Source organism: Oxyura jamaicensis, chromosome 10 (assembly GCF_011077185.1).
Source record: "Oxyura jamaicensis isolate SHBP4307 breed ruddy duck chromosome 10, BPBGC_Ojam_1.0, whole genome shotgun sequence".
NCBI classification, from domain to species: Eukaryota; Metazoa; Chordata; class Aves; order Anseriformes; family Anatidae; genus Oxyura; species Oxyura jamaicensis.
Window position 1 is genome coordinate 8,437,368 of NC_048902.1, and position 24,718 is coordinate 8,462,085.

The window sequence follows — 24,718 nt, forward strand, 5'->3', positions numbered from 1 at the left end:
CGGAGCCCCCCGCGGCCCCTTCCCTTCCTTTCCCCTTCCCTTCCCTTCCCTTTCCCCGCCCCTCGCCGCGGGTCCCCTCGTCGGCGGGCGCGATGCGGCGGCGGCCGCTGCTGGCGCTGGGCCTGGCCCTGTGGGCGCTGGGCGCGGCGCACGGCCAGCACCGCGCCGACTACGACCGGGAGGCGCTGCTCGGCGGGCAGGTGGGCGGTGGGCAGGGGGCGGCGGGCGGGGGCCGCGGCCCGCCGGGGTGGCCTCGGCGGCGGCGGCGGCTTCACGGCGGTTCCCTCGCCCGCAGGAGGAGGCGGAGGAGTACGCGCGGCTCAGCCCGGAAGAGCAGCAGCGGCGGCTGCGGGCAATCGTCAGGAGGATCGATGCGGACGGCGACGGGCTGCTCAGCAAGGGTAGGGGCAGGGGGCTGAGGGCTGCACGGGACGGGGCGGGGCGGGGCGGGGGTCGTGCTCGTGCCGTGGGCCCGGCGCTGGGCCTCGCGGAAGGCAGCGGGACCCTCTCCGTGGAGAATCGCCGCGAGAAATGGAGCCACCATCTTGCACTGCCTGTCAGAAATGCCAGGGGAAAAAAAAAAAAGAAAAAGAAAAAGAAAAAGGATATAGAGGATATCTCAGTCCCCAGTGATTCTGTTTTCCATGACACAAGCAGTGAGGGCCATGGAAAGCTGGCAGCAGGAGTGCTGCCGTGGGCAGGAGAGCTCTTCCCACCTTCCACAGCACCAGTTTTGCAGCTGTACCTCTCCCTCACACCTCTGAAACCCCTTAGAATCAAGTGCTTTTTGAAATCCTTTTTGCACAACTAGGAGAGCAAGGCAAGGAGGTAATGAAGGTACCTGCAGCCGTAACATTGAATGCACACACTCAAACACCTGCTAACATTAAGCCACACTGTGGGATCATACTTGCTCTCCATCACAATACAGCATCAAATGTCATTTCCAAGACAAAGGTTTTATCAAACTTGTAAATTCAGGCACCATCACAACACTTTCTTCATCTAACTGTCAAACTCATTATAAAAATGTCAGCTTGTTCTGCTGGAGTTTAACAAAAAACCCGTGAGCAAACAGAATCCTGGTTCAAACCCCAGAACCGTGATATGTCATGGACATGATACCAAGCACGCAGTAAGCTTTCTGGGTGGGAGGAGAAAATACAGTTTTAAAGATGAGGTCAACTCTATCTCTGGAATGTCTTCCACTGGATGTGCTGAAACTAATCAGCTGCACACTTAGTTCAGTGCTCCTGTACCTGACTGAGTAGAGGTGAGGTAATATGTGACTTTGGCAGGGTGGCTAACTTGTAAAATAAACAAGCACTTTGCAACATGAAGGCTCTAAGAGGAGAGGTCTAATATTTTAAAGTGCAGAAATTCCTTCTGTACTCAATCCTGACAATACATATTGCATCTGGTTCTTAGTCTAATGGAAATGCTTTCCCCTCCCCTTCCCAAAGGAAAATCACAGTGGAATGGTTTTTTACACTAAAAAACCTAGAAATTGATGGGACCAGTGATTTTTGGATACAAATTTACATTTAGAATTTTCTATATTTAATTTCATTTTCATAAAGGTCTGAAAGGAAAGGTTAAATGATCCTAGAGTTGGATGGCTTCAGGTTTGAAAAGCCCTGGCCACAGAATTATTTCAAGCTGACATAAATGCTAGCACCCACCAAAAGGGGCAGGCTTGCATTGTTCAGGCCTCAGCCTGAAATAAGGTAACTTCCTCAGCTGAAAACTAAGCACCTTCCTTATGGGATAAGTTCCTAGTTGACCTAGTTTGCTGTGCAGCTGCATGAACACTACCTGCAATTATTTCTTCCTAACCACTTCCTTTGTGTGTCAGAGGGATGCGTCACCCTTTTTCTGGCAGCACCAAAATACACCAGAGTGAAGTAACCATCTAACTGTAGCCTGAGGGTATCAATAGGGAAACGGTATGACAGGAGACAAACTAAAAGCTGTAGCTGTGGTCTAATCTCTCACTTGGTTAACTTGAAAAAAGGCAGAGGAAGCAGGCTGTTTAACCAACCTCTTGCCTACATACTTGCATCTGAATTACAAAGTATATTCCAAACTGAATAAACCTGTTTTTATACTATAGATTATTCTGATTTTTGTTTATTTTACTTTATTATTTTCACAGATGAGCTGAGCTCCTGGATACAACAGTCCTTTAAACATTACGTTACACAAGAAGCTAAGCAGCACTTCCATGACTATGACAAAGATGGTGATGGATTAGTGTCTTGGAAAGAGTACAATTTACAAATGTATGATCGTGTCATTGATTTTGATGAGAACACTGTCCTGGAGGATCAAGAAGAAGAATCATTTCGACAGGTAAAATGTTTCAGCATCAGTTTCTGAAAGCTGCTGGCAGTAAGAAACTATTTGTTTACTCTGAGAGAACAGGATGGTTAGAGAAGCCATAGCAGCTGGCACATGCTTTAACACTTTCATTTATCTGAGATAGGGGAGTAATTAATGAAAAGTAATGGAGTATTAAACTTGCTACCAACAAAACACAAAGACAGAATGAAACTGTACCTCCTGAGGATATTTTGCTAGCTGAGTGGATTATAAGTCTACTGGCAGTTTTATCACAGGGCAGAGCTTCCAGCAAATATCTTAAAACAAGGTGGCAATCTATTAAATTAGGTCCATGGCCTAACCAGTGTGCTGCCTGTAGCTGGGGCCAGTAGCACTGGTGTTGGTCAGCCTTGTACTGTACTCTTTAACCACCCACATTGCACTGCTTTATCCACTTTTCATTCATTTCTGAAGTACATGGGGTGGGGGATCAATATTGCTTGCTTTTAAATTTTTCTATCCGCTAGAGATCCACAGAGAAAGCAATAGCAATTCAAACATTTTTAGCAATCCAACCCTGGTACATAAAACTGAATGTATAAACAATAGAAGTTACAGATTAATCTCGTATATGCAAATAAATACTTAAGAATGGAAGGAAAGAGGCAAGAGGGACAGGGAAGGAAGGACACCACAAATCTCCCATAGTCAAACTTGTTTGTTTTCAAGTTAGACATTTATAAGTACATGTAAATATTTCCCAAAAAGAGAGAATAAGTGAGTTCTTAGACTATTCTGGCCTGAGGTTTGTTGTTTTTTTTTGAGAAGGAGTGCCTTGGTGGCTACTTCTAGTAAAGTAGTAGTCTTGAATATAGTGTTGACAGACATTAAGCTGAAATAGACAATCAGCAATGAATTTTACACACTGAAGAAAAATCAAACTGTAAAGCTTTGGTGGTCATTTAACTACATAGATTTTAAATAAAACAAGATTTTTAATGGAACTACCAGTCAAAATCTTGACCCGATGTTTGAGATGTTGCCATCATATTATTCTGAGGTAGAACTCCTACTTATATTTTGGGATGATTGCTTGCTTGGTTTTCCTACTTGCTGTCTTCTTCAACCTATAGCGGCAAAAGCAAAACTAGCAGCATTGCACCAGCATCGTGTGTCAGCTGTCTTCAGCCATACTTTTATAAATTAATGATCCTGCTCTAGTTAAAACGGAAAAGTTGGACTTTGTTACTGATTCAGAATTGACATAAAGTAAACGTGAATTTACCAGAGGGTGGCAGTCTTGTTCATCACATCTCAAAACACTGAAAACAAACATTTCCCCTCAACAGTTCAAGTTTATTTTGCAGTCTAGTACTGTCCCTCGTCAATCCTTCTGAATTGCCTTCCAGTTTAACTCTTAGCTAAAGTCACCTTTTCTTTAAACACAATTACTTATTTTGCAGAATAGTTAAGCTCTTATACTTTGTTACATGTGATCTGCATGAATCAGATTAGCCTAACTACACTGAGAAGATTCAATAAATAGGATAGAAGCTAAGAACAACTTCAAGTGGTTATTTTTAAAGTACTTGTGATCTCTGGTTTGCTGGCCACTGCCTTATCCAGATCAGAGTCACGCTGTGACTGATCTGGTCTGATCTGCTTGAGTGTACAATACACTCAAACATAGGACTCCAAAATTTTCACAGCTCACATCGCATGCATTTTGAGTAGAGATTTGTTATCAGTGGTTTGGGTCTTTATTTTGTCTGAAGAGACTGTACAGAATGAAACAAGGGCAAAGAATGAGTTTTTGTACGTTTAGAATACAGAAGAAGGAATTGCAAGACATTCAGAAATAGTAACTTGCCTGTTTATTGTGGATATTATCTCTTTTAAGAAGGCACGCTAATATTTATACTTAAAACAGGTTATAGAAGTGACTTTGATTTGAAATAAGTTCAGATGTAACAGAAAACAGTCTTGTACGAAAGGAATCTGCCTCATCCTTCAGAACTTAAAATGGCTTCAGAAAAGGCAGCTTACATACGGTATTTTAAGACTTTCTTTGAACTATGAAGAGCCCTTGATGTAAATGAGATACAGATTCAAAAGGTTAAATGTCCTGAAAATGTAAATGTTAGAATTTGTGATGGCCACTCTAACAGTAATTGTACTCCACTAGGTTAGTTTGGGAATTGGTGGCTTGTAGAAGTGGAAGCATGTATAAATAAAAGACTTCCTGGTCTTTTCATCATCTCCCTTTTGTGTTTTTGAAGCCTTGGCTGAGAGTGTTTCAAATGTTCCTAACTGAAATGAAGGAAATTTGTATGGGATTCTTAGAAAAAAACCTTCCTCAATTAAAAGTGCTATTCTCATTGCTCTGGATGAGCTCTTCTTAGTGAAAATAAAACATCAGTATAATACAAGAAAGTAATGTGAAACAATTAATATTCTAATGAGTTTACAGCCAACTACTATAATGTTTTTCCTTTTCATTAAGCACTCTAACTAAATCTATTTTCTAAGCTTCATTTAAAGGAGAAAAAGCGTTTTGAAAAAGCTAATAGGGATGATGTTCCTGATCTAAATGTGGATGAATTCATTGCTTTTGAACATCCTGAAGAAGTGGAGTATATGACGGTAAGATTTAGGAGGAGATCTTTATCAGCTCTGTGTATGTAGAGGCAACATCTTTTTAATGTCCCAGTGCTACAGGAAGTGTGCTTTTGAGCAGCTATGTATATTGCTTTTCCAGACCAAATAAAAAATCAGATGGTATGTTGTGAATTCAGTGCCGCAGTTCAGAAGATGGAGCAGGAGTTCAGTGCTTTTCTTGAAAATTTATTTCAAGAACTAGTATGTGTCAAAAAGTGGCATTACACAACTGTCTTAAACCTTTGGGATTAGGCTGACTTAATTATCTCTAAAATTCTGTTAGGTTGGAAACACATCAGTAAGATTTCAGCTTGAGGAAGTTGCAAGCCTAGTTCAGAATTCAATTCTAGTTAGAGGGGTTCACAATAAAGATGTTTTGATGCAGGAAAAAGGTCAAGTGCCAGTTATCTTCACCTTACTTAAAGGGCCACAATGGTCACTTTTCTGGACAAAAACAAAACAAAACAAAAACAACATTCAAAACTTTCTGAAACTTTGACTTTTCTGTGCTCAGTTTGGGGGATTATTATTCAAGCCAGGAGCACTTTGGTATTGGTGATGCGTTTCATCACTGCTGTGACTGTTGGTGTCATTCCAGCTCAATACCCACAGCTGACCCCAGTTAAAAGTACACTGCTGCTTTTCTGCAACAGAGCCTTCAGGTTTGGCTCTCTGATGCTGCAGAGCTAACTGCCAGCAGGAGCTCAGTGCAAACATGGCCTCTGTGTTGACATAATGCTTAATTATGAACAAACAAGAACAACTACAGGAATGGGCATGCTGTTTTCTCACTGGGAAACAAAAGACTAAGACACTAAACAATATTTCCAACAATTTCAAAAAGCTACAAAATGCAAAGAAATTAGTACATCAAAAAAAGAGATAGGATTATAGTTTTATGCAAATTTATGGGCTCATATAGTTTTGAATTAAGTCTAAGGATTCCAACTCTATGTATACCCTACAGATACGATTTTCATAAAACCTGACATCCTAAACTCTAAGAATGGATCCATTCTGTGGCACAGGCACCAGTCACTGCACTAGTTCACATAAAACAGAAAAGCAGATTTGAAATGACATCTCATTAGTTTAAAGGACACATTGTTATTCTAAAATGATTTATTTCTGTTTCTCTTGATTGCAAGACTGATAAATTGATATTTTGCCTTTTGTTTGTATGTATGCAAAAGGACTTTGTCATTCAGGAAGCTTTAGAAGAGCATGATAAAGATGGTGATGGATTTGTTAACCTGGAAGAATTCCTTGGTGATTACAGAAGAGACCCAAGTAAGGAAAGGGTTGGGGGGCAGGAATTGAACAAAAGCTTTTGGAATGGTATGAATTGTATGCACCTTCATTTTCAGCTTTTAACACCTCCACCTACAGGTTCTGAGTGACGTTATCCTGTCAGTCAGAATAATTCAATTTCCTGGTACTGTGCCTAGTAGGTCATTATTTCAGTCTGCCCTGCATGTATTTGGCAGTTGTTTGTGTACAGCCCACTGTTCCCTTGTAAGTTACTTCTTTTCCCAAAGACTGAGGCACAATACTCATCACTAGGTATGTAGCTAAAATAAGATGCAGTTTTGCTAACTGAACACATCTGGGAAAACAGCCAGCATGAATGTAAGGTTAGCCTTTCCTAGTCTTGATCGGCTTAAGGCAGCTGTCAGCCTTGCTGCAGAAGGACTGAAGTTGTGTGTATTTTAAGAGAGGTGGAGGGGAAGTGTACCAGGTATCATAACGGCATAAGGGTACCAGGTATCATAAGCCCATCTGCTTTTGCTTTTTTTTTTCTTTTTTTTTTTTTTTCCCCACTCTTGCCCTCCCTTAAGCTTGCTCTATTCCTGTGTTAACAAAAAAAAAAAAAAAAAAAAAAAGAGAGAGAGACACTTACCTGGTGTTTATCAATGCTTTTTTGTAGGTAAGTTGTTAATATATTAATATTTTATACACTGTACTTGACTTGCTACAAGATAGGGTGAAGAACTCTTCTGGTTCCAAAAAGATCAATGGCTTGATGCACGTGAAAAGTCTGCTTGGTTCTAAGGAGTGCTAATTCTGAAGCATGGAGGGGTTTTTTATATCTTTTTCCTACTCGAACTTTAAAAAAGCCTTTCCAAGCCAGTCTGTCTGAAGTTGTTAGAAAGGAATGAAATTATTGTTAGGGTCCTTGCAGTAACAGAGAAGGTAGAACAGCTTTGCTATTAAACATTTTTATCAAGGATTCAGAATCATCTGGAACTGTAGAAACTTCTTCAGGTTTTCTCCAAATGACCTTCTCTTCTGCAGACAATGTTCCTGCCACACACCCTAAAATGAGTAATAAGCTACACGGTGGGTCTGGTTTCGCAACTGTCTTGTGGCTTTGGGCAGCAGTGTATTGGTGAATTGTGACGTTAAGGGTAACCGACTTGTAAACTAGATGTTAGAAAGGAAAGAGACTCTCTTAATCTTTTTTCGTTTATAATATAAACCTAATTATTTTAAACTGTTACTTGTCTGCCTGTCATGTCAAATAATTTTGACTTCTGTAAGGTTTAGGAAGCCTTAAAATCTGTTAATACTTGTTCACAGTGCTTATCAGTGGTGAACGATCAGTGTGAATGGCCTCTTAATTTCTTGAAGAGTTAGAGACAAGTTTAAAAGCTGGTTAGGTTTCAGTGTGCAATATCAGAGTATAGGGTAAATATAGAACAGGAATACAAATAAATACAAGCAGTAAACGGGGCTGCTTTGGATATATTCCTTTAAAAAAAAATGACAAAATAAAAACTATTTTGAGAGCTTCAGTAGTGTTCAGAGTCTGTTGAGCCTGCACTAGGTAAGAACTTTGTCCTCTCTGTTAGCTGTCACAAATGACCTCCCTGGCTGTTAAAGCACAGGAACAGACAGTAGAATGTTATTAAAATCTTGGTATCGCCTTACAAGTTTTGTAATTGCATACACTGCACAACACTACTTCTCTACCTACTTTGAGGACGGTTGTTGATTTAAAGCTTTTTCCTCCTTTCCTGCATCTGTTAAGTGCTGAGATGACCAATGACCAAGAACTACAGGGTTGCCCATGTTGCTGCCATGGGATGCTATTAACATCGTGTCTGCAATGTTACTGCTATACAAGGGCTACATAATGGGAGACAGTAATCGTAACCAAAGTAAATAATGTCAAATATTTCCACCATCCACTTGAACAGCACATTTTATAAGTAGTGTGATTTCTCCCCCATTGGTTTGGTTAATTTTAGGTTAACGTTAAAATAAACAGCTCAGTTGATGGTAACAAATGACTTCAATGTCCCCTTAGTTCAACTGTAAATTCACAGTCTTAACATCACCTTAGCTTTAAGTTCTGTTTTAATCTATACAAATATTTTTAAATGTTTTTTAATATTCTGGGACCGGTCTGTAAGGTTTCTCTTTGTTTAGTGAAATCATTTTTATGTTATGAGACTAAATTGCATTAATTTGCTTATGAGAAAAGGTGAACACGTTGGTTTTAAGGAAAAGAGTGGCTTTATACTTGACAAATGTTTCTTACTAGCTGCAAGGGAAGATCCAGAATGGATACTTGTTGAGAAGGATCGGTTTGTGAATGACTATGACAAGGATAATGATGGGAAACTCAGCCCACAAGAGCTGCTGTCTTGGATAGTACCGAATAATCAGGGTATTGCACAAGAGGAGGTATGTGTTTTGACTGGTTTAATAATTGCTGTTTGGATTTTATTTAATGCAGCAGAATTCTGGAGGTAACACAACAAAATGATAGATAAATTCAGATTTACCATATCTTAGTAGTTGAGAAAGAATGCTTAGCAGATGTTTGCATATCTTTTTTAGCCCTTTTTTCTAGTTTGACAAAGAATGCAGGTCCCCAGTCTGGATAAGGCAAATCTGATGTTCTTGTTGATTGCATGAATGTTTATTAATTAACAGGGTGCTATCCTACATGGTTTATCTGGTTTGATTTATGAGTACAGTCATTTTAAACTTATAGTAGGTAAAGCTAATGAGGTATACAAATAAAAGAAGCTGTTATATACAGCACAGTTATGAAAACAAAAATGGATCATTCTTCTTCTAACTGGTTAAATTGCTGTAATTGGTATAAAATTTGTATAAAAACCTGTATTTGCATAAGTATAAGAAAACAGACGTACTGTATGATTCAAGGTGCTGTAAAGCAAACTTTAAAATGAGAGTGATAATTGGAATGGTTTAATTATCAGTAGAATGCCATAATAGTTTAAAGTGGATTCTCATTTGAGTTGTCTATTTTTGGTAGCAGGTAGTAGAAGCACTGAGCATACCAGAACAGCCTATTTTAATGAACGGACTTTAGAGTTGCTGACAGCAGTAGAGAAGGTTTCTGCCTTTCTGCTAGTAACTCCTTATCTTAATTTGTGCAGATCTCTTTCCTTTGCACTGAAGGATTTTGGTGTTCAGTATGGCAGAAACAAACAGGTCCTCCTGTGCCTCCGTAATTATTCTTAAAGTCGGGAAACCCTCCAAGATAAGATAGCTCATCGTCTGTGACTGGACATGTCATTACTGAGCTCCCACCTCCCTACTATTTCAGCTCTGCTGGTCACAGAAAAAGCAGCTTGGTTAGCACGTAGCATTGGCTGCTCACGTACCTAACCTCGTAGGAACCTAAGCTACAAAATTGCTATAGGAGTATTTTTGTAAAAGTGCAGCTGTAAAAGCTTTTGTGCAGACTTTTTTTAAACATCTGACTCTTGAGGGTGGTTGGTTCTTACTTCACAGAAAGAATACTGTTCTGACATGAGTGCTGTGTGTTGTTGAGTCTATACGTACCTGTTTGGTTGTGTTTTTTTAATCAGTTCTGCACTATTCATTTAAATTTTAGCTTAAAGCAAGGCCATGGTGTCCTAATATCTCAGTTCTACAAGGTTAGAGTTTTTTTTTTTGTTGTTGTTTTTGTTTTTTTCCTAATGTGCTATTTTTTTCTTCAGTTAATGCAAGGCCTTAGCAAAGTCCTCTGTCCTAAAGAGAAGGTGGCATTGACTTGCATCATAAATTGCTGTTTATTTATATTACAGTTTATTTTTGTCATTTAAAAATGGCTTGAGAAATCTGGTAGCTAAATAACATAAAACAAGAGAAAAATACTGTGCATTCAGTTTCTAGGAACTGATACATGCTTACCAAGATGTTTTTCTTAATACTCTGTTAGCTTTTGCCATACAGAGTGTTTTTGAAATCTGTTTGGCTGAAGTTACTACCTGCCATTTTCTTCAGCCCTCTTTGCTGATGTAGTCAGCTTAAATGTAAGTAATATCTCATTTTTAATAAAGCCGCTAAGCAGCTTTATTTGGCTCACATTGAGCCAAACCAATCAGAAAAAGTAGAAATGGAAGGACCCTGTAAGTGATCGTATTTGTAGATACTTAGTAAATAAAAACCAAAACCATGTAAGACTAGGAACTCTGCTATTTCTCAGTAATAACAGCTGCAATATAGCTGTTGTGTTAGCTTGATAGCTTTGAGCTGTGTAATTCTCACAAATAACGTACAACTAAAGTATTCCACATTTTTTGTTTCGCTGCTGGATGTCCCTCCTTCTATAATACATAAGCAAACAAAAAATTGAGAACTGTTGTAACTTGCATTTTCATTTGACATTGTGATTTAGTATTAGAAGCTGTTTGTCTTTTTTTTTTTTTTTTTTTTTTTTTTTTCCAAAAAGCAAGCTTTGGCTTTCAGGAAATGAGGGAAATCCTTAATTGCTATCCAAAGTTGATGTTCCTATGCATGGATAACTTATCTATCTCATCCGCTGCTGAAAGTACAAAATCTTTTCCATGGTGGACATGAAATACTTTCCAGTTAAGTTTAAACCATGAATTACAGTTATAGAGCTATTTTTGAAAATCATAAATAGATACAGAAATGGCTAGCAGAATAGATACCTCCAGAGCTAAAAGTAACAGCACCTAAAGTTTAAACTGAAAGCTGGAAAAGCATATCTGGTCAGACAGAGGGTTAATACAGAGATAACTGTAACTGGTACACACCTATGGAAGAGGATGCTCAACATGAAGACTGCACTGGCTCAAATCCTAGTTGATGTCATGCACACCAAGGACCGTAGCTGTTGCTCTGTGGCTGAATGTCCAGAAACTGAAAACACACAGTCTCTAGCTGACCTGCTAAGCTTGCATTTTCTGCAGATCGTATGCTGAAGATATGCATGGCATCAACCAGTGGATTTCAGAGACTGCTGGTACTTCCAGGAAGACGATCAGTCTTTGCTTTTTTATGTGTCTTCTGCCCTCAGAGTAAAGCAGTGGGTTTGACATTCATTTTTTTGGTTTAGAATTGATGATGAGGTTAGAAATTTGATACTATGACTTTGCCACTGAATAAAAAAGGCAAGGGGAAACAAACTGAGGCAAGAAAGATTCTGTTCTGAATGTTAAATGGCATCTAGCTTGTTACAAATAATGGTGTAGTGGCAGGAATCTGACAACGCCATTCCAAAAATGTATTTATAAATGTTCCTACCTATTAACTGCGCACCTGGTGTTCCATTTATTTTAAAGGCTCTTCACCTTATTGAAGAAATGGATTTGAATGATGATAAAAAGCTTTCTGAAGCAGAAATTCTTAAGAACCAGGATTTGTTTCTTAACAGTGAAGCAACGGATTATGGCAGGCAGCTTCATGATGAAAGTTTCTACCACGAAGAACTTTAGATTATTTATTTTGTAATCTGGTTTTCTTCCCTTTCTTTCATTTGGAGCTTTTGTTAAATGCATCCAGTTTTTGGCTATGTTGCAAGCTTTATGCTGTAATTACAATAGACTAATGTTTGTGTAAATACTTTGCATTCAAAATTAAATTGCCCTCCTGCAGACTTCCTTGGGCCTCTTCTAGCCTGCAAAATTAATCTTAAATACTTACTTTCAAAATTATATAGCAATGGGAAATAATTTACTTAAGGTATTGTACTGTATTGTGAAGAGTTGTGTGACTGTACTTCAACTAAATGGAGAATCTAAGTGATTCTCTGAAAGAACTCAAACCAGAAAATGAGACTGCTATATTTTCTACTCAGTTTAATTAGGGAGGAGAGTAGGAAAGATGGGGGAAGTTGTTTAGAATCAGTATTAACTGTGTTTTATTTAATACATTTGGAGAAACACTTAGCTTAATGCCTCAATTGTTTAAGAGGTTTCTACTTAATTTTAAATGGTTTCTATAACGTGTTTTATTGTATTATAATAAAAACCTACTATTTTTACATCTACAGAAAACAATTGTTTTTATGTACAATTCTACAGCATTGGCAATACAATGGTACTGTACGTTGTCAAGATCCTCCTCATTTGTTGGATTAAAACTTAAAATATTCTGTCTTTGTTTTGTACTTTTATTATGTACTGTGGGTCACCCGTAGCAACTCCTTGAAATGTGATCAATTTGCAGTAGCGTATTTATTTGGGAATCACTCCTTTTGAATGCAGATCGGAATACCGAGGGCAACTCGCATACACCGTGTGGAGGCAACAGTATGTATTCTTTGGCAACAGTCTTAGGTTTTGTATGCTAAGGACAGCTCATTGGATCTAGATGTTAAAAAGGATTCAAAAAAAAAAAAAGTAATGCGTGCATTTAGCATTTTCTGGGCATGTTTGCAAAAGCAGTGTTGTTTCATTTTTTTCTTAAATTTGGGATATATGGAACTCTACAGCATAAAGACATCACATAATAGTTGTAGTAATAACCTCTAAAAATTAACTTCAGTTGAAAGCTCCACAATTACCATTCATAAAAGTAAGTAATGTCCCGTTAAGTGATGATGTGAAATAACCAGGAAGGTTAATGGCATGACAGATTCTGTTTAGGAAAGTACATATATTCACTTCTCATCTAGAAAGTCACAGCCTCACAGAATAGCTTGTGTAAAATATGTTAGTTTTTATTTATTTTTTTAATTCCCTGGTAACTGACTCCTGTAATGTTTCTGCAGTATTGTTCTTGGCTAATGTTTTCCTTCTTCCCAACTCTGTTCTTAGTAAAGTCAAGTGCTGCCTTTTTTCCAATAGACCATCTCTTAATTGTTCTCAGAACATCCAATCTTCCTTTCAGCGTAAGCATTGAAATATCGCCGTTAGAAGGCTAGCAGTTTTGATACAAAGCAAAACTACATTTAATTTTACTGGATTGTTTAGATATCCTTATAGTGATAGAAATTAAAAATGCTTTTTCAATTTTAGAGATTGCTTTTCTACCCATATTTGTTTATTCCTGGAAATGTAAGTACAACTATTGCTGTGTTGTCGGTTGGATGTGATTAAAACAAACAAACAAACAAAAAAAAAAAAACCTGTGGTTAAATGTAGTGTGTCTAGGACTATTAAAACAATTGTTTTCATCTTTGTTGCTTTGAAATATACCCCAAGTTGCTCATTTGTTGTTATTCTTTTTGGCATTTTTAAACAAGTCTTAATAGAGTCAACTGCATGCTCAGCATTAAAAATGGTGTAAGCAACTGGAAAATTCAACTCTCACAGAGAAAAAAAGGATGCCTCTGGAAGGATGCCACTATCGTTTGCTCTTTGACTCCGCTTGGAGTCATTTGCGGGATTGCTGTAATTGCAATACTGCATAAACCAAAGGTTATAGCAAGACCAGTAGAATACCAAACACCACAGAATATACACTTCGCATCTCAGCGTCTGTGCAAAACATCCAATTTACTGCTCATTTTAGTCATTCTGTAAGCAAATTGTGTTAGGTAGTATTAGCGCTTAGCTCTGCAAGAGAGAAATGGAGCTGCAGCTTTCGTCACTTTGTAGCTCTTAATCTAATTTTATGGGCCTAAAAAAAACAGTGCTTCAAAAGGAAACTAATTGTTCATGTAACCGAAATGTGGATTTGGAGAAGTGCTAAGCTCAGTTCCCTAATAATGCTGTATTCTGTTGAATGTTTTGGTAATTCCTAGAGTAAATTAACGTAGACTTCTCTTTTGATTTCTGATAATGGGTTTGAAATTCGCCTTGTTTTACTTTAAAAGCCTAATACTGCTTTCACGATCTCAGAAAGATTTGTGGCTTCTGATAGCTTAATCTAGTGGTTAGGTTGTCAAAATTGGCAATGCACCACTTCTATTTAATGATGTCTATCCAAATATTGTAGAAGTTACATGAAAGTGGCTCAGGTATTTTCAGGGTTATGCACGGAAAGGGTCTTTCCCTTCTCTCCCTTACCAGCTGTGCTGAGAAAGTGCAATGAGGTAAAGAACTTAAAACTATTTTACTGTAGATGGAAATTAAATAGATTTTTTTTTTTTTTTTTTTTTTTTTTTTAGTGAGTTAGAGCAGAGATTTTCAGCACTCCAGTGTGGCATGACTTATTCTATATATTTATAGAGGGAAGTGCTGGTACTGAATCTGGGATTACCGGAGGCTGCTGGAGTCACACACAGTGTTACGCCAAGTCTTTTTGTTTCCTGTAGGACCTATTGTAGAAAATGCAGAGTTTCTTTGTATGGTGAAGACTGGAAGCAGTGTCTAGTAGCTCTTTCCTCTCTGCCAGATTTTACAAAAGGTTTTGCACAACATCCAAGCTTTGGATATGACCACGTGTTTACACATGGACAATGTTTTGAGAGAAACGACGGTTTCTTACGCTATTGTTCGGGCATGTTCAACCAATGCTGTTTTGGAAAAGCCTCCACACGTGGCATCCTACAGGTAAAACAGATCTCTAAAAGGCATACTAAATTGTCATGGTTTTCCTTACCCATCTCTATACCTACTCTAGCAACAGACAGTCGAGAAGACAGAAAAAATAGGGGCGTGCTTGTGCCTGCTTTCTTAGGGATGCAATACGCAGCAGTCTGTGTTTCTGTCTCACCCCTACTGTAACCTTGATTCTTTCTGATCTTCTCTCTAATCACAAACCTAACAAACAAAAACAAGTTGCAGGGATATCTTAGAAGCCAAGAGCAGATTCAGCTAATGCTACGTTTCACTCCAGTATCCCCTCTGGAAGTCACAGGCTGTCTGATGGCATCACTGCTACCTTTTTTATGAGCACAGCTCAGGTTGTGGTCAGGTGGGACAGCCCTAAACAGCTGGGCCAAGAACAAAACAAAACAAGCATGCAAAAAAAAACACCAAAATTAAAGAGATCAAACTGAACTGAAAACTTAGCTTTGATTTACAGGAAGAATACAAAGAGAGATGGAGAAAGCTGAGTGTCACTTTTTGTCAATAGCTCATGCTCGGAGGGGAAGAGATGTCCTTCCGAAGGTCCCCTGCCTGTTACACCTGACCTCGCTTTGTAAGCAGTGTGCTGAATATTCCCAATCCAAGTACTAAAGCTGACAAAAGCACTTTGTCTCCATGTAATAACCACACAGATTTCTTAGAGGCTGAGCTTCCTGTTGGCAAGGTAACCTTATTCCCCAGAGAGGTTCCTGACATCCTCAGCCCCTAACTCAGAGACAGCTCTGGGGGAATATGCATTAGGACAGCTCTTTGGACAGTACGTGAGAGAGACCTTCAGAGGAACAAGTACTAGTTAAACTCACTGAAGAGAACAAAATTCTTCTGCTTGTTTCAAAATCCTTCCATTTATAAAATCAAGGATCCAGAAAATTGGATTTCTACACAAACACTGCATGTGAAATGTCAGGTGAAGAGCACAAAGGGAGAACAATATGACAGCGAGTAGATGAAGAATCAATATCACAGAGCTCAGCTTTGCAAAGTTTTCCAGAACACAAAGCATCTCATCCATTTAAAACGTACAAAAACACATCCTACCAAACCTACAGCTCATCTCAAGGCAAGTGGCGGGTGACAGTACAAACCAAATCCCATTGCTGGTGCAAACAAGCCAGACCTCTCAGAGATGCACAACAAAGTGTCGAGGCAAGGATCGCAAGTTCCAACAAGGGAAATTCTGACTAGATACAAAATAAATTCACAGGAATGGTGGTGAAAGGGGCGAGGAGAGGTTTTTGGAGGGTTCCCCTCAGGAGATGGTCAGAGCTCAAAAAGGTCCTGGGCTGCCTGGTCCAACTTGGAGGTTAGCCCCGCTGTGAGCTGGAGGCTGCAGTGGAGACCTACCTTGTGCAGACTGGGAGGCACAGATAAGCCTCTCCAGAGAGATCCTGCCTGAACCATTCTGGCAAGGTGTACTTCTTTTTCAATAGACTGTAAGGTATTTTGAGTACGCAGCATTTCCAGCTACAAGCTATCCCTTCCTCCCACTCTTAAAAAACAAACAAGCGAACACCAGAGCTTGCCAGAAGTAACAAGAAAAACTTCTCAATGCTGATTTTGAGGTAGAAGTTATTTTTGTTATAACATGTATATATTCCTTCTCTATGGAGAAGGTAGTGTCCCACACAAAGTGCATGGTGCCCTTCCTGCAAGAATAAATGTCACACTAAAGGGTAATACACAAACACACAGACAACACAAGAATTTGGTCCCCAAAGGAGAATCCTTTGTGCTGCATAAATGCTTCTCACCTGGATGTGTACTGCAACACCTCTGAATGCCGCTAGTGTAAAGGCATAAGGAGACACTTAGTTACAAAGAATGTCATTTTACCAGCCTATCTGATCTACAAAGTAAAAGTGAAGATGTTGAAAAACAATCCACAAGGAAATCACTAAAAAAATAATTTTAAAGTATACTTGCTTTGAGAAAAGCTACTAATAATCATTTCAACGTTAACAGCAGTAGAAAAATAAGAATGAGCAGTATTAAGTATTAGCCAGAATCACTTACAGAGCTGGTGTGATTCAGCTGATCAGTGTTTCTGGCATTTCAGGATTGCAAATAGCACAAATGCTACAAACACATTACCCAGTCCCCCATTCCTCTTCCTAGCTATAGTAGTAGTGTGACAAGGGGGAGGAGGATTACAGCGCTGACTGGGACTGAACAGCTAGCTTGTCAGAGCTGTGAATGGTATGTTTGGTTTGGAAATTAAAATGACTACACCTTAGTATTTCAAGCAAGGTTTAGAATAATAAACATACAACTAATTTAGCTTAAAAGGTTTTGCTTTTTAGTTTTTTAATTGAAGATCTCTCAGATGTTCATTGCTGACTGCTACAGTTCTGCAATTCTACTCAGCAAAAAAGTGTATTAAAATTACCAGGGATGTTTCTAAATGAGCAAATACACAGAATATTTGCTAAACATGCCAAAGGAATCTAAATTCTTGCATCCCATGATGCTAAACAGCTCACCGTGTAAGTAAAGGAGTCACAGTTTGTACAAGGGTTGACCTGCTGGAGATGGCATTGAACCACTTTCTTTCCAGAGCTGCGGTATGCAGAGTCCTTGCTGGGAAATGCTCTTCGGCGCTGCGAGCACTGCCCAGCTGGCTAGCAAAAGAGTAGTGATTTCCTTTCAATTAGTGGGACTGAGAAAGCAAGCAGGTTTGTAAAACATCCAAAACAAAAGAGAACTAAAAAGCATCTCTTTACAGCTACATCATGCTGTGACAAAAAGGGGAGAAAGAAACCCCAGTCTTTTCATTTTCTCCCCCACCACCGGGCTACACTTCTCTCCAAAGAACAACCAGATACCTCCTGGGACACAACACGTCCCCCCACTGCTCTTCTCTTCTGTATCCTCTTTGAAATGCTTTCAGGGGTCGGGATGGTAGGGATGGTAGCTAACTGTGTTTAGGTATGTAACACACTGGAGGACCCCATTTCTGCGATACAACCAGTCATTTTAGGGTATATGTGGTAACATGATGTTAATTTTAGAGGAAGTCCATCCATGTGCTTCTAATTATGGAGAAAACTGTTTTTCTGTTAGGTAAAACCTCAGGGCCTGGTCCACCTTTCAGTGAGGGCCTCCATTTGAAACCTCCCCGAGGCAGTAGATATGAGGAAGGCAGCGCGTGCGATCGAGCTTTATGTTGCCAGTTTTACAGCAGCAAAATGGCAGCAGGGCTGTCTCGTGCTGGAGCAGCGCTTTGGGAAGGAGGGTCAGACGGCTCCGGCCAAAGGAGACGGGGGGATGAGCTGATGTGGTGAGGCTCACTTGTGGCTAATTTCAAGGCCTTTGACATTGCCTGCACTGAAACTCAGCCTGCCGCTTGTATGGCAGTGGCCAGGCAGAGGCAGCTGGGCAGGTGTCATGGCTGCACGCTGCCGCCGTGGTTTTCCTCTGGGAGTGGTCTCATCGTCGCTGGTGTCTCTGGATTTTAGGACTGAGCAAGAGGCCAGGGGCTGGGCTGTGTTCATTTTGAACATGACTAATAGAGTGATCATTGTGAAGCTGCAGCTCTTGGATGTAATTTTAGAGAGGCCAGAAGGACTAGGCGAGGTGCCTTCTCTTTTCCAATCACAAAGAGTAATTCAGAGGGACTGCAATATACCTGTGGGGGGGGGAGGGGGTGGTTTAAAAAATACAATTAGCTTAATATCTGAATGATGTGGATATTCAGCACCTCTTTATATACCACCTTAACAATTTTCATAGACTTCCTTATCTGTTTTCTGTGTAGAATGAAAGGTTTACTGTCTGTACTGATGGGCTACTTGAAATCAGAAGCACAACTGTGAAGAAAATCTTACTGGAAGCCTTGAATGAGTACAATACAGCTTGCAGATATTTTTTTTTTTTTTTTTTTTTTTTTTTTGTATTTTAACTACTGTCGGGTCCAAACCTGCCCCCCAAGCCCCTAATAAAAAACTTTGCTCAAAGCAGTATGTAGTTATTAGAAGACAAATGAAACTTTCATTCAGATGCATGCCAAAATTTGAGACTTTCTAATCTGAACTTTTCAAATATAAAAAATCAGACTTCTCATTGCTTTTGACTCCATAATAGATTAAATGGTCCATTCTGTTGCCAGACAGTTTCAAGGACTAATTTGATAGATTAAGTGGAGTATGTTATTTCTGAGCTTTATGTATTACTTTTAACAAATAAAAAACTTCTTCCCCTTGCAGCCTTTTCTGCTCAATTTATTATGAACATATAATATAAACTTAGAGAAAATTTATCAGACAATATGAAGACAAAAGAAGACATGAAAAAAAATCTGAATAAATAAATCCAAAGAGTATACAGCACCTTCTTATTGGCAATTCACTTGAAGGCATTCTGGATATGGCTACCCTCAGGTTAATGCATCTTCCAGTACAAACATGCACTGACAGATTTTTCTCACAGATATCAAGCAAGAATTGCTCCGACATAATCAGATTTTTTCTTTCTTTTAGTGTTTTTACTTATAAAACACAGAGGAGTCCTATTTCCTTAAGCAAGAGTAAGAAACAGCTCAAGGGAAATATTCTCCTCCAGAAACTGCATGTGTTTGGGAGATCCAGGGCCACAGCCACAGCCGGGGACAAAGCAGAGCCGAGTACCCACTGGTTAAAGTACCCAGGAAAATGAAAAACAAACAAACAAAAATCCACCCACGATAGGAATTATGTTGTAAGATCAAAATGAGGGATGCTGAGGAAGCATCACATGAACCCCCTTGTGAAACCTCAAGGCTAGCCTCCCTGGCAGAGTGGTCTGTGGGAAGGAAACCCCAAAACCCCAAAGGACACAGCAGAGCACTGCCCTGCTCCCGTGGGACCCTCAGCCCCGAAGCAGAGCCCTCCTTCCCGTAGAGGAGCATCCTCTACCTTCCCACCCCCCCTGTGGCAGCAGGAAGATGTGAGATGCGGTAGCCTTACCCCAGAGGCATCTCTCTTTTCTCTCAGGTCTCACACATATTACTGTCATTTTTTTCCCTGGCTCGCCTTTTGTACAGGCAGTTTCCATATAGAGGAATGTCAGTGCTAGATGAGGCAGAGCACGTAACATCAAGCACCATCGGCAGATGCTGTGACTGCAGAGGATGATGAATGCTTTGTTCTACCTTCACCCCGGCTGCCATCCATTTGTGACCCACAGGTCTGGTTACATGTGCTACCTACCGCTTGGAAAGACTTTCAGCACCACAAACAAGTAGTGCCAGGTGCGAAATTCCACCCTGCATGTGTATTGGTGGCTTTTTTCCTCCAGTGCCTGGTGCCACTTCAATCACCTGGTGCCCAACAAGGACGATCGAATCACTGCTATCCTAAAAGTTAGGGATCCCCCCACTAAAACGAAACTCTCAGCCAAACGCTGATACCAATGAAAGGAAGTGAAAACTCGCCACAACAGGTCTCCTTCTAGATCCTCCACACACCATTGTCATGAGAACAAGGGCAGGAGCAATAAAGCAGAGTGATGTTAATGAAAAGGAAAAAAGCACGGGGAGTTACAGCACTTTTCAGAGGCAAAATTCCTGCAATTCCCTGGCAAGCGAGACAAGTGAGACGTGTGTACCCACACTGTGCTAGAGTATGTGCTCTGGTTAGGCTGTGTGTGCTGAGAGGCTTTTCAGGGAGACAGGCTCTTACTTGTCTTGCTGTAGATGTACAATCGTTCTACTGACCCAGTCCAGTGGTCTTTTTCCTTTTTTAAGAGAATCTTTGTTTTCTGAAGCTTACATAGCTTTTTGTTTCTCCATTACTACTTCCCATCACTCTCTAAAGAAAAAGATGTGTAAGAAAGATTCCATTCAGAACGGCACAGAAAAGCTCACTGACTCCTACAGACACGGGCTCCCCAATGCCTCTGTGAATCCAGGCCCTGCTGCCCTGTGTGCGCTTCCACAAGTTTAAACCGAGACTTCCAGAGGGACCGACCTGAGGATATCGTGCTCAAACCATTTAAGAAGCTTCCTACCAGCCAGGCACTGGCACAGCTCCCAGGCTCACTGACGGCACTTTTACTTTGGAAATCCCCCAAACGTGCTCTTGGTTGCATCCTGTGAACCAGCATTTGCAGTCATTCAGCTCCGTGTAAATTCAGTAGATACCCACTGCAAGGCATTTATGAATTCTTTGGTGCTCTGGCTTTGGGCAGAAAAGGAAAATCGAAGCTGCTCACGGCCGGTTTGGCAGGATGCCCAGGGCTCCACAGGCTGCTGTCGGTCAGCTGCAGCGTGCCCTGAGGCACCTGCGGGGGTACGCCTCAGGTGGGGGCCGGCTGAGGCCCGCTGCTGGCGGCGGAGGAAATGAGCTGAGCATTTGGGGTTGTGGGCTCCGTGAAGATGGCAAACAAGATGTCACTCAAACCCTGCAGCTGTGAAACAGCCACCTGGAAAAATCTCCCCCGTCAGCATCTCCAGCCCCTTCCTTCCCAAGCCTCCATCTCTAACACTGACATTTTTGCCACCACCATGTGCTAGAGGTTTCAGTTTCTTCAGCTGCAAGAGTGAGGTCATTTCTTTCCTCCCCCGGAGCCCTGCACAGCCTGGCTGCCCCTTCTCCCTCCAAACACAACCCAGGTGCGCTGGGACAAGCGGGCAGCCCTGCGGTCACAGCTCAGACCGAGCACCTGCCCAGCAGCTCCGAGCCAGGGGCTACAGCTCACAGCAGCTCCTTTCAGACAGCTCATGGAAATGCCTGGGCTAGGAGAACGGCTGCTCGAGGCTCTTCTGTAGACAACAGCAAGAGAGAAACATCCACAGAGCACTGCTACCTGCCTGTGCTGGCAGCAGGGTGAATCCCTGGGTGCTGTGCTCCCAAGGGAGGTTACTGAGCACCACTGCTGCTGTTCAGAGGGACAGACGTGGGGCAGAGCCCAGCAGGAGCCTCAAACACCTAACTGGCTTTTTGGTTCGGGGCTGAACTAAAAGTAATGAGAAAGCAGCAAATCATTCTGAATGCCTCAACTCATTTCTCTGTTCACTTGATGCATATTCTATGAACCCCAACAGCAGCAACTATCAATTTCAAAACAAAGCTGCAATTTGGAAATGGGAAGGTGACAGATTACATTTTCGAAAGACGGAGACAAATCATTCTTTAAAAGATCTTTTCCCAACAGATCAAGTATTATGAGTAGCGCCCATGTCCTCAGAACGCACTCTTTTCAGGCAGTTTTCACTGTGAAAGCAAGTTCTGCTCACTCCTCCTCAGCAGGGAACACCGGCATTTTTCTTTCTCCCTCCCTGCACAGTGATGTTTTTTTCCTGCTGCTCATGACTACCAAAGCACTTTCACACCCTGCAAACTCTTTGGCTCTCCTCTGCTTGCACTTCATTTTCCCTTTCTGCCCATGCCCTGTGCCTTGCGCTGCTGATCTTCAGACCGCAAGGAAGGAGACGTGCCAGCTCTGCTGTCCAGCACCCGCCCACGACAAGTTGCTAGTTCGATGGCCACTGATAACCGCAGGCACCCACTGCTGCAGATCTCTGAAGAGATCTTTGTGTCCTGCTGGAGCTCAGGGAAGCTGATAGGCTTCCTCCCCACTAAAAACCTGCCCATGTGGCTTGTGCTGTGTGGGCACTAAGAAAAAAGAAAGACCAGCAGCATCAGTAGCGATGCTAATTAGCTACGGCTATTAGTCCTGACACGCTCTTGGTGGGGAAGGATGCATTTCTGCTTAACGAGTTTTTTCCTTTTCTTACCATATACAAATATCAGTGTGTAATTAAAAATAGTGTACAGAAACCTTAAAACCTCCTAGGGAGACAGACAAAGTCACTTGGAGGACGGGTATTTTGAAGAGGGTTTCACAGAAGAAGCAGACATCCTACACCTTGTCAGCTCTTTGCAGCTGCGCTGTGATGAATCAGTTACCTTATTAAACTGCTGGAAAGGCTTCATTTTGGTGCTGCTGGGTGTGGTGCTGGGCACACTGCTGGTTCTTGAATCTTCTTGTTAAGCTTCACTGCAAGTCCTTGTGCTCTTACCTCTAACTCTTAGCACAAGTGTTTCTAGAGTTCAGATTTTACTTCTAAATTTCACGTGTCTTGCTTATTCATAGAAACATTTACATAAGAGGATGCAAATTGGAACTTTTTTCTCTATACACACATAAGTATCTCTACTCGCATGTTAAGGCACCTGCACGTTTAAAACGTCCTTAGTTTAACCAGCCCTGAAAAGCATTTTCAGTTGCAGAAGGCAGCTTTGCAGCCCCAGTTCCCATGCACCAATATACAGATCGCTGCCACTCCAGGAGGTACTGGAGAAACATGGCACACACATGTACATTTCTTTCATTTGGTTTGCTATTTTGCCTTCACAAGACCACAGTGTTATACAGCAGTTTGACTCTAATTTCCTCCCCAGTTCATCTTTCTATTGTGCTGGTTTCCTTTGCATGTTAATTGCTCTCTCCTCCCGTAGCTGATCAGATCACGCCACTGAATCAACTTTTCTTTCTCTGTTTTTGCCCACTGCTCGCATGCACACATGGCAAGGAGCAGACTGACACCATTTGACATCTCCTTGCTTCCTCATTTCAATATTAACTGTTTACCAGAAGAGAAACTGGTTTGGGGGTAGGGTGCTGAGTGCATGCATGTCTCTGTGTGTGAGCAAGAGTGTTTTTTTTTTTTTTTTTTTTTCCCCTCGGTCCCTCCACAGCTATAGGTCATTACACAGAGCTACCTGAAACTGCCTAATGTTAGTTTTCACCAGCTTGACTTGAGAAGACGTTTCTGTGGATGTGCTCCCCGTTCTGCCTGGGCTGGGGTACAGCAACAACTGCAAGGCTCGGTGCTGCTGCTGCTCTCATCTGAGAACCGACGTGCTGAGGGATCCCTTCGCCCTCCCCAGAGCGAGCACAATGACACAGCTGCAGTTTAAAGATGCCTTTTGGGTAAGTGAGCTTTCCCCCCAAGTTTTCTCTATCAAACAAGTCTGTGCTTAGTTATCTTTTAAAATACAACCTGGCTCTACGTACACTTTAGAGCTAACTTAATCCTGCTGTGTTTTAAATTCATCCAGATTTGTCTCCAGGCAAAAACATACTGCTCAAGTGTTTGATGGTAGGCAGAAGGAGACACTGTAAAGAGTTACATCCAAAAACCAGCCAACTTTTCCAGTTTCTGTGCTAGGTCCAGCATCCGCTTTTGAAGGGGACGTGGCTTTCTCTGCCTCACAGTCCTTAGAGCGCTTGCTTGCAGTGAGTCTCAGGTTTAGGAGTGGCTCCTCTTAGCTAGTGAACTGTTACTAATTACAGTCTGAATTCTCTAATGTTTGCTTGTAGAATGTAACAGCATCAGCAAAGCCAGCCAACCATGTGCAAAATGCCGTTGCTCGCCCACCTATGGAGTCCGTGCCCGCTTTTATGTGCAAAAGGGCATGCACGAGAGCATGTAGGCACCCAGCACTCCTACAGCAGCACAGGTGGAAAAAAACAGGAGTGGCGCTTGAGAACTAAGCCTGAACGCTCACAACTGGCTTAAAAAGTGTGAATACTAAAGCATTTGGCTTTCAGTTGAAGAACCTTAGGGCACCTTGTTTTCAAGCTCCTTTTCTGCAGTTACAAGGTAAAAAAGACTTTAGTGGTTTATCTCTTGGGTAATCTGAGGTTCCCCTGCAACTGCTTCTCATGTGAAGGTTTTAAGGGAGGAAAAAACTAAATGGTTGCCTCCTGTCTAGGCAAACAGTGCTCCAGCATCTAGAACTGACTTAAAGACATGAAGACGTATGAACTCTTCCCGCCATGTTCCTACCAAGCTAATCAGAGCGGACTCTTCTCAGGATATTTGCTTTCCGTGCTTTCTTTCTACCCACACTTCCTTCAGGGTAATCTCTCTCAGTATAAAACAGACGGGCAGACCCAGGAAGAGGTTTCAGAGCAGCACTTTCCTCTAGGTTCATCCAGGAAGCCGCCCCTGCCCCCACTGTAGTACCAGGTTTAAAGAGTTTAAAAAA

The 24,718-nt window shown here is 41.2% G+C and overlaps 2 protein-coding genes and 1 long non-coding RNA gene across 4 annotated transcripts in view; all 3 read left to right on the forward strand.

Moving 5' to 3' along the window:
- Window positions 1-27: 27 nt before the first annotated feature.
- On the forward strand, window positions 28-13,320 carry RCN2 (reticulocalbin 2). Of its 2 annotated transcripts, none has more exons than XM_035335872.1 (7): window positions 28-200; window positions 296-401; window positions 2,156-2,352; window positions 4,864-4,965; window positions 6,174-6,270; window positions 8,528-8,670; window positions 11,553-13,320. In XM_035335872.1, exons 1-7 carry the CDS (start codon window positions 93-95, stop codon window positions 11,703-11,705), a joined length of 906 nt encoding a protein of 301 aa, XP_035191763.1. In that variant the 5' UTR covers window positions 28-92; the 3' UTR covers window positions 11,706-13,320. The 2 variants fall into 2 exon arrangements, with proteins under 2 accessions (XP_035191763.1, XP_035191762.1); XM_035335871.1 differs by having other exon boundaries at window positions 29-200; window positions 4,852-4,965.
- LOC118172137 lies at window positions 2,359-4,664 on the forward strand. The gene is made up of 2 exons (XR_004753563.1): window positions 2,359-3,198; window positions 3,272-4,664. It is a non-coding gene; the product is annotated as an uncharacterized LOC118172137 (long non-coding RNA).
- A 9,900-nt stretch (window positions 13,321-23,220) lies between the features above and the next one.
- The window catches only part of PSTPIP1 (proline-serine-threonine phosphatase interacting protein 1), a 52,545-nt gene continuing 51,047 nt past the window's right edge, over window positions 23,221-24,718 (forward strand). Inside the window, exon 1 of the mRNA XM_035335870.1 lies at window positions 23,221-23,657. Coding sequence (XP_035191761.1) covers window positions 23,625-23,657 — 33 coding nt within the window. The 5' untranslated portion in view covers window positions 23,221-23,624. The remainder of the gene's footprint in view (window positions 23,658-24,718) is intronic.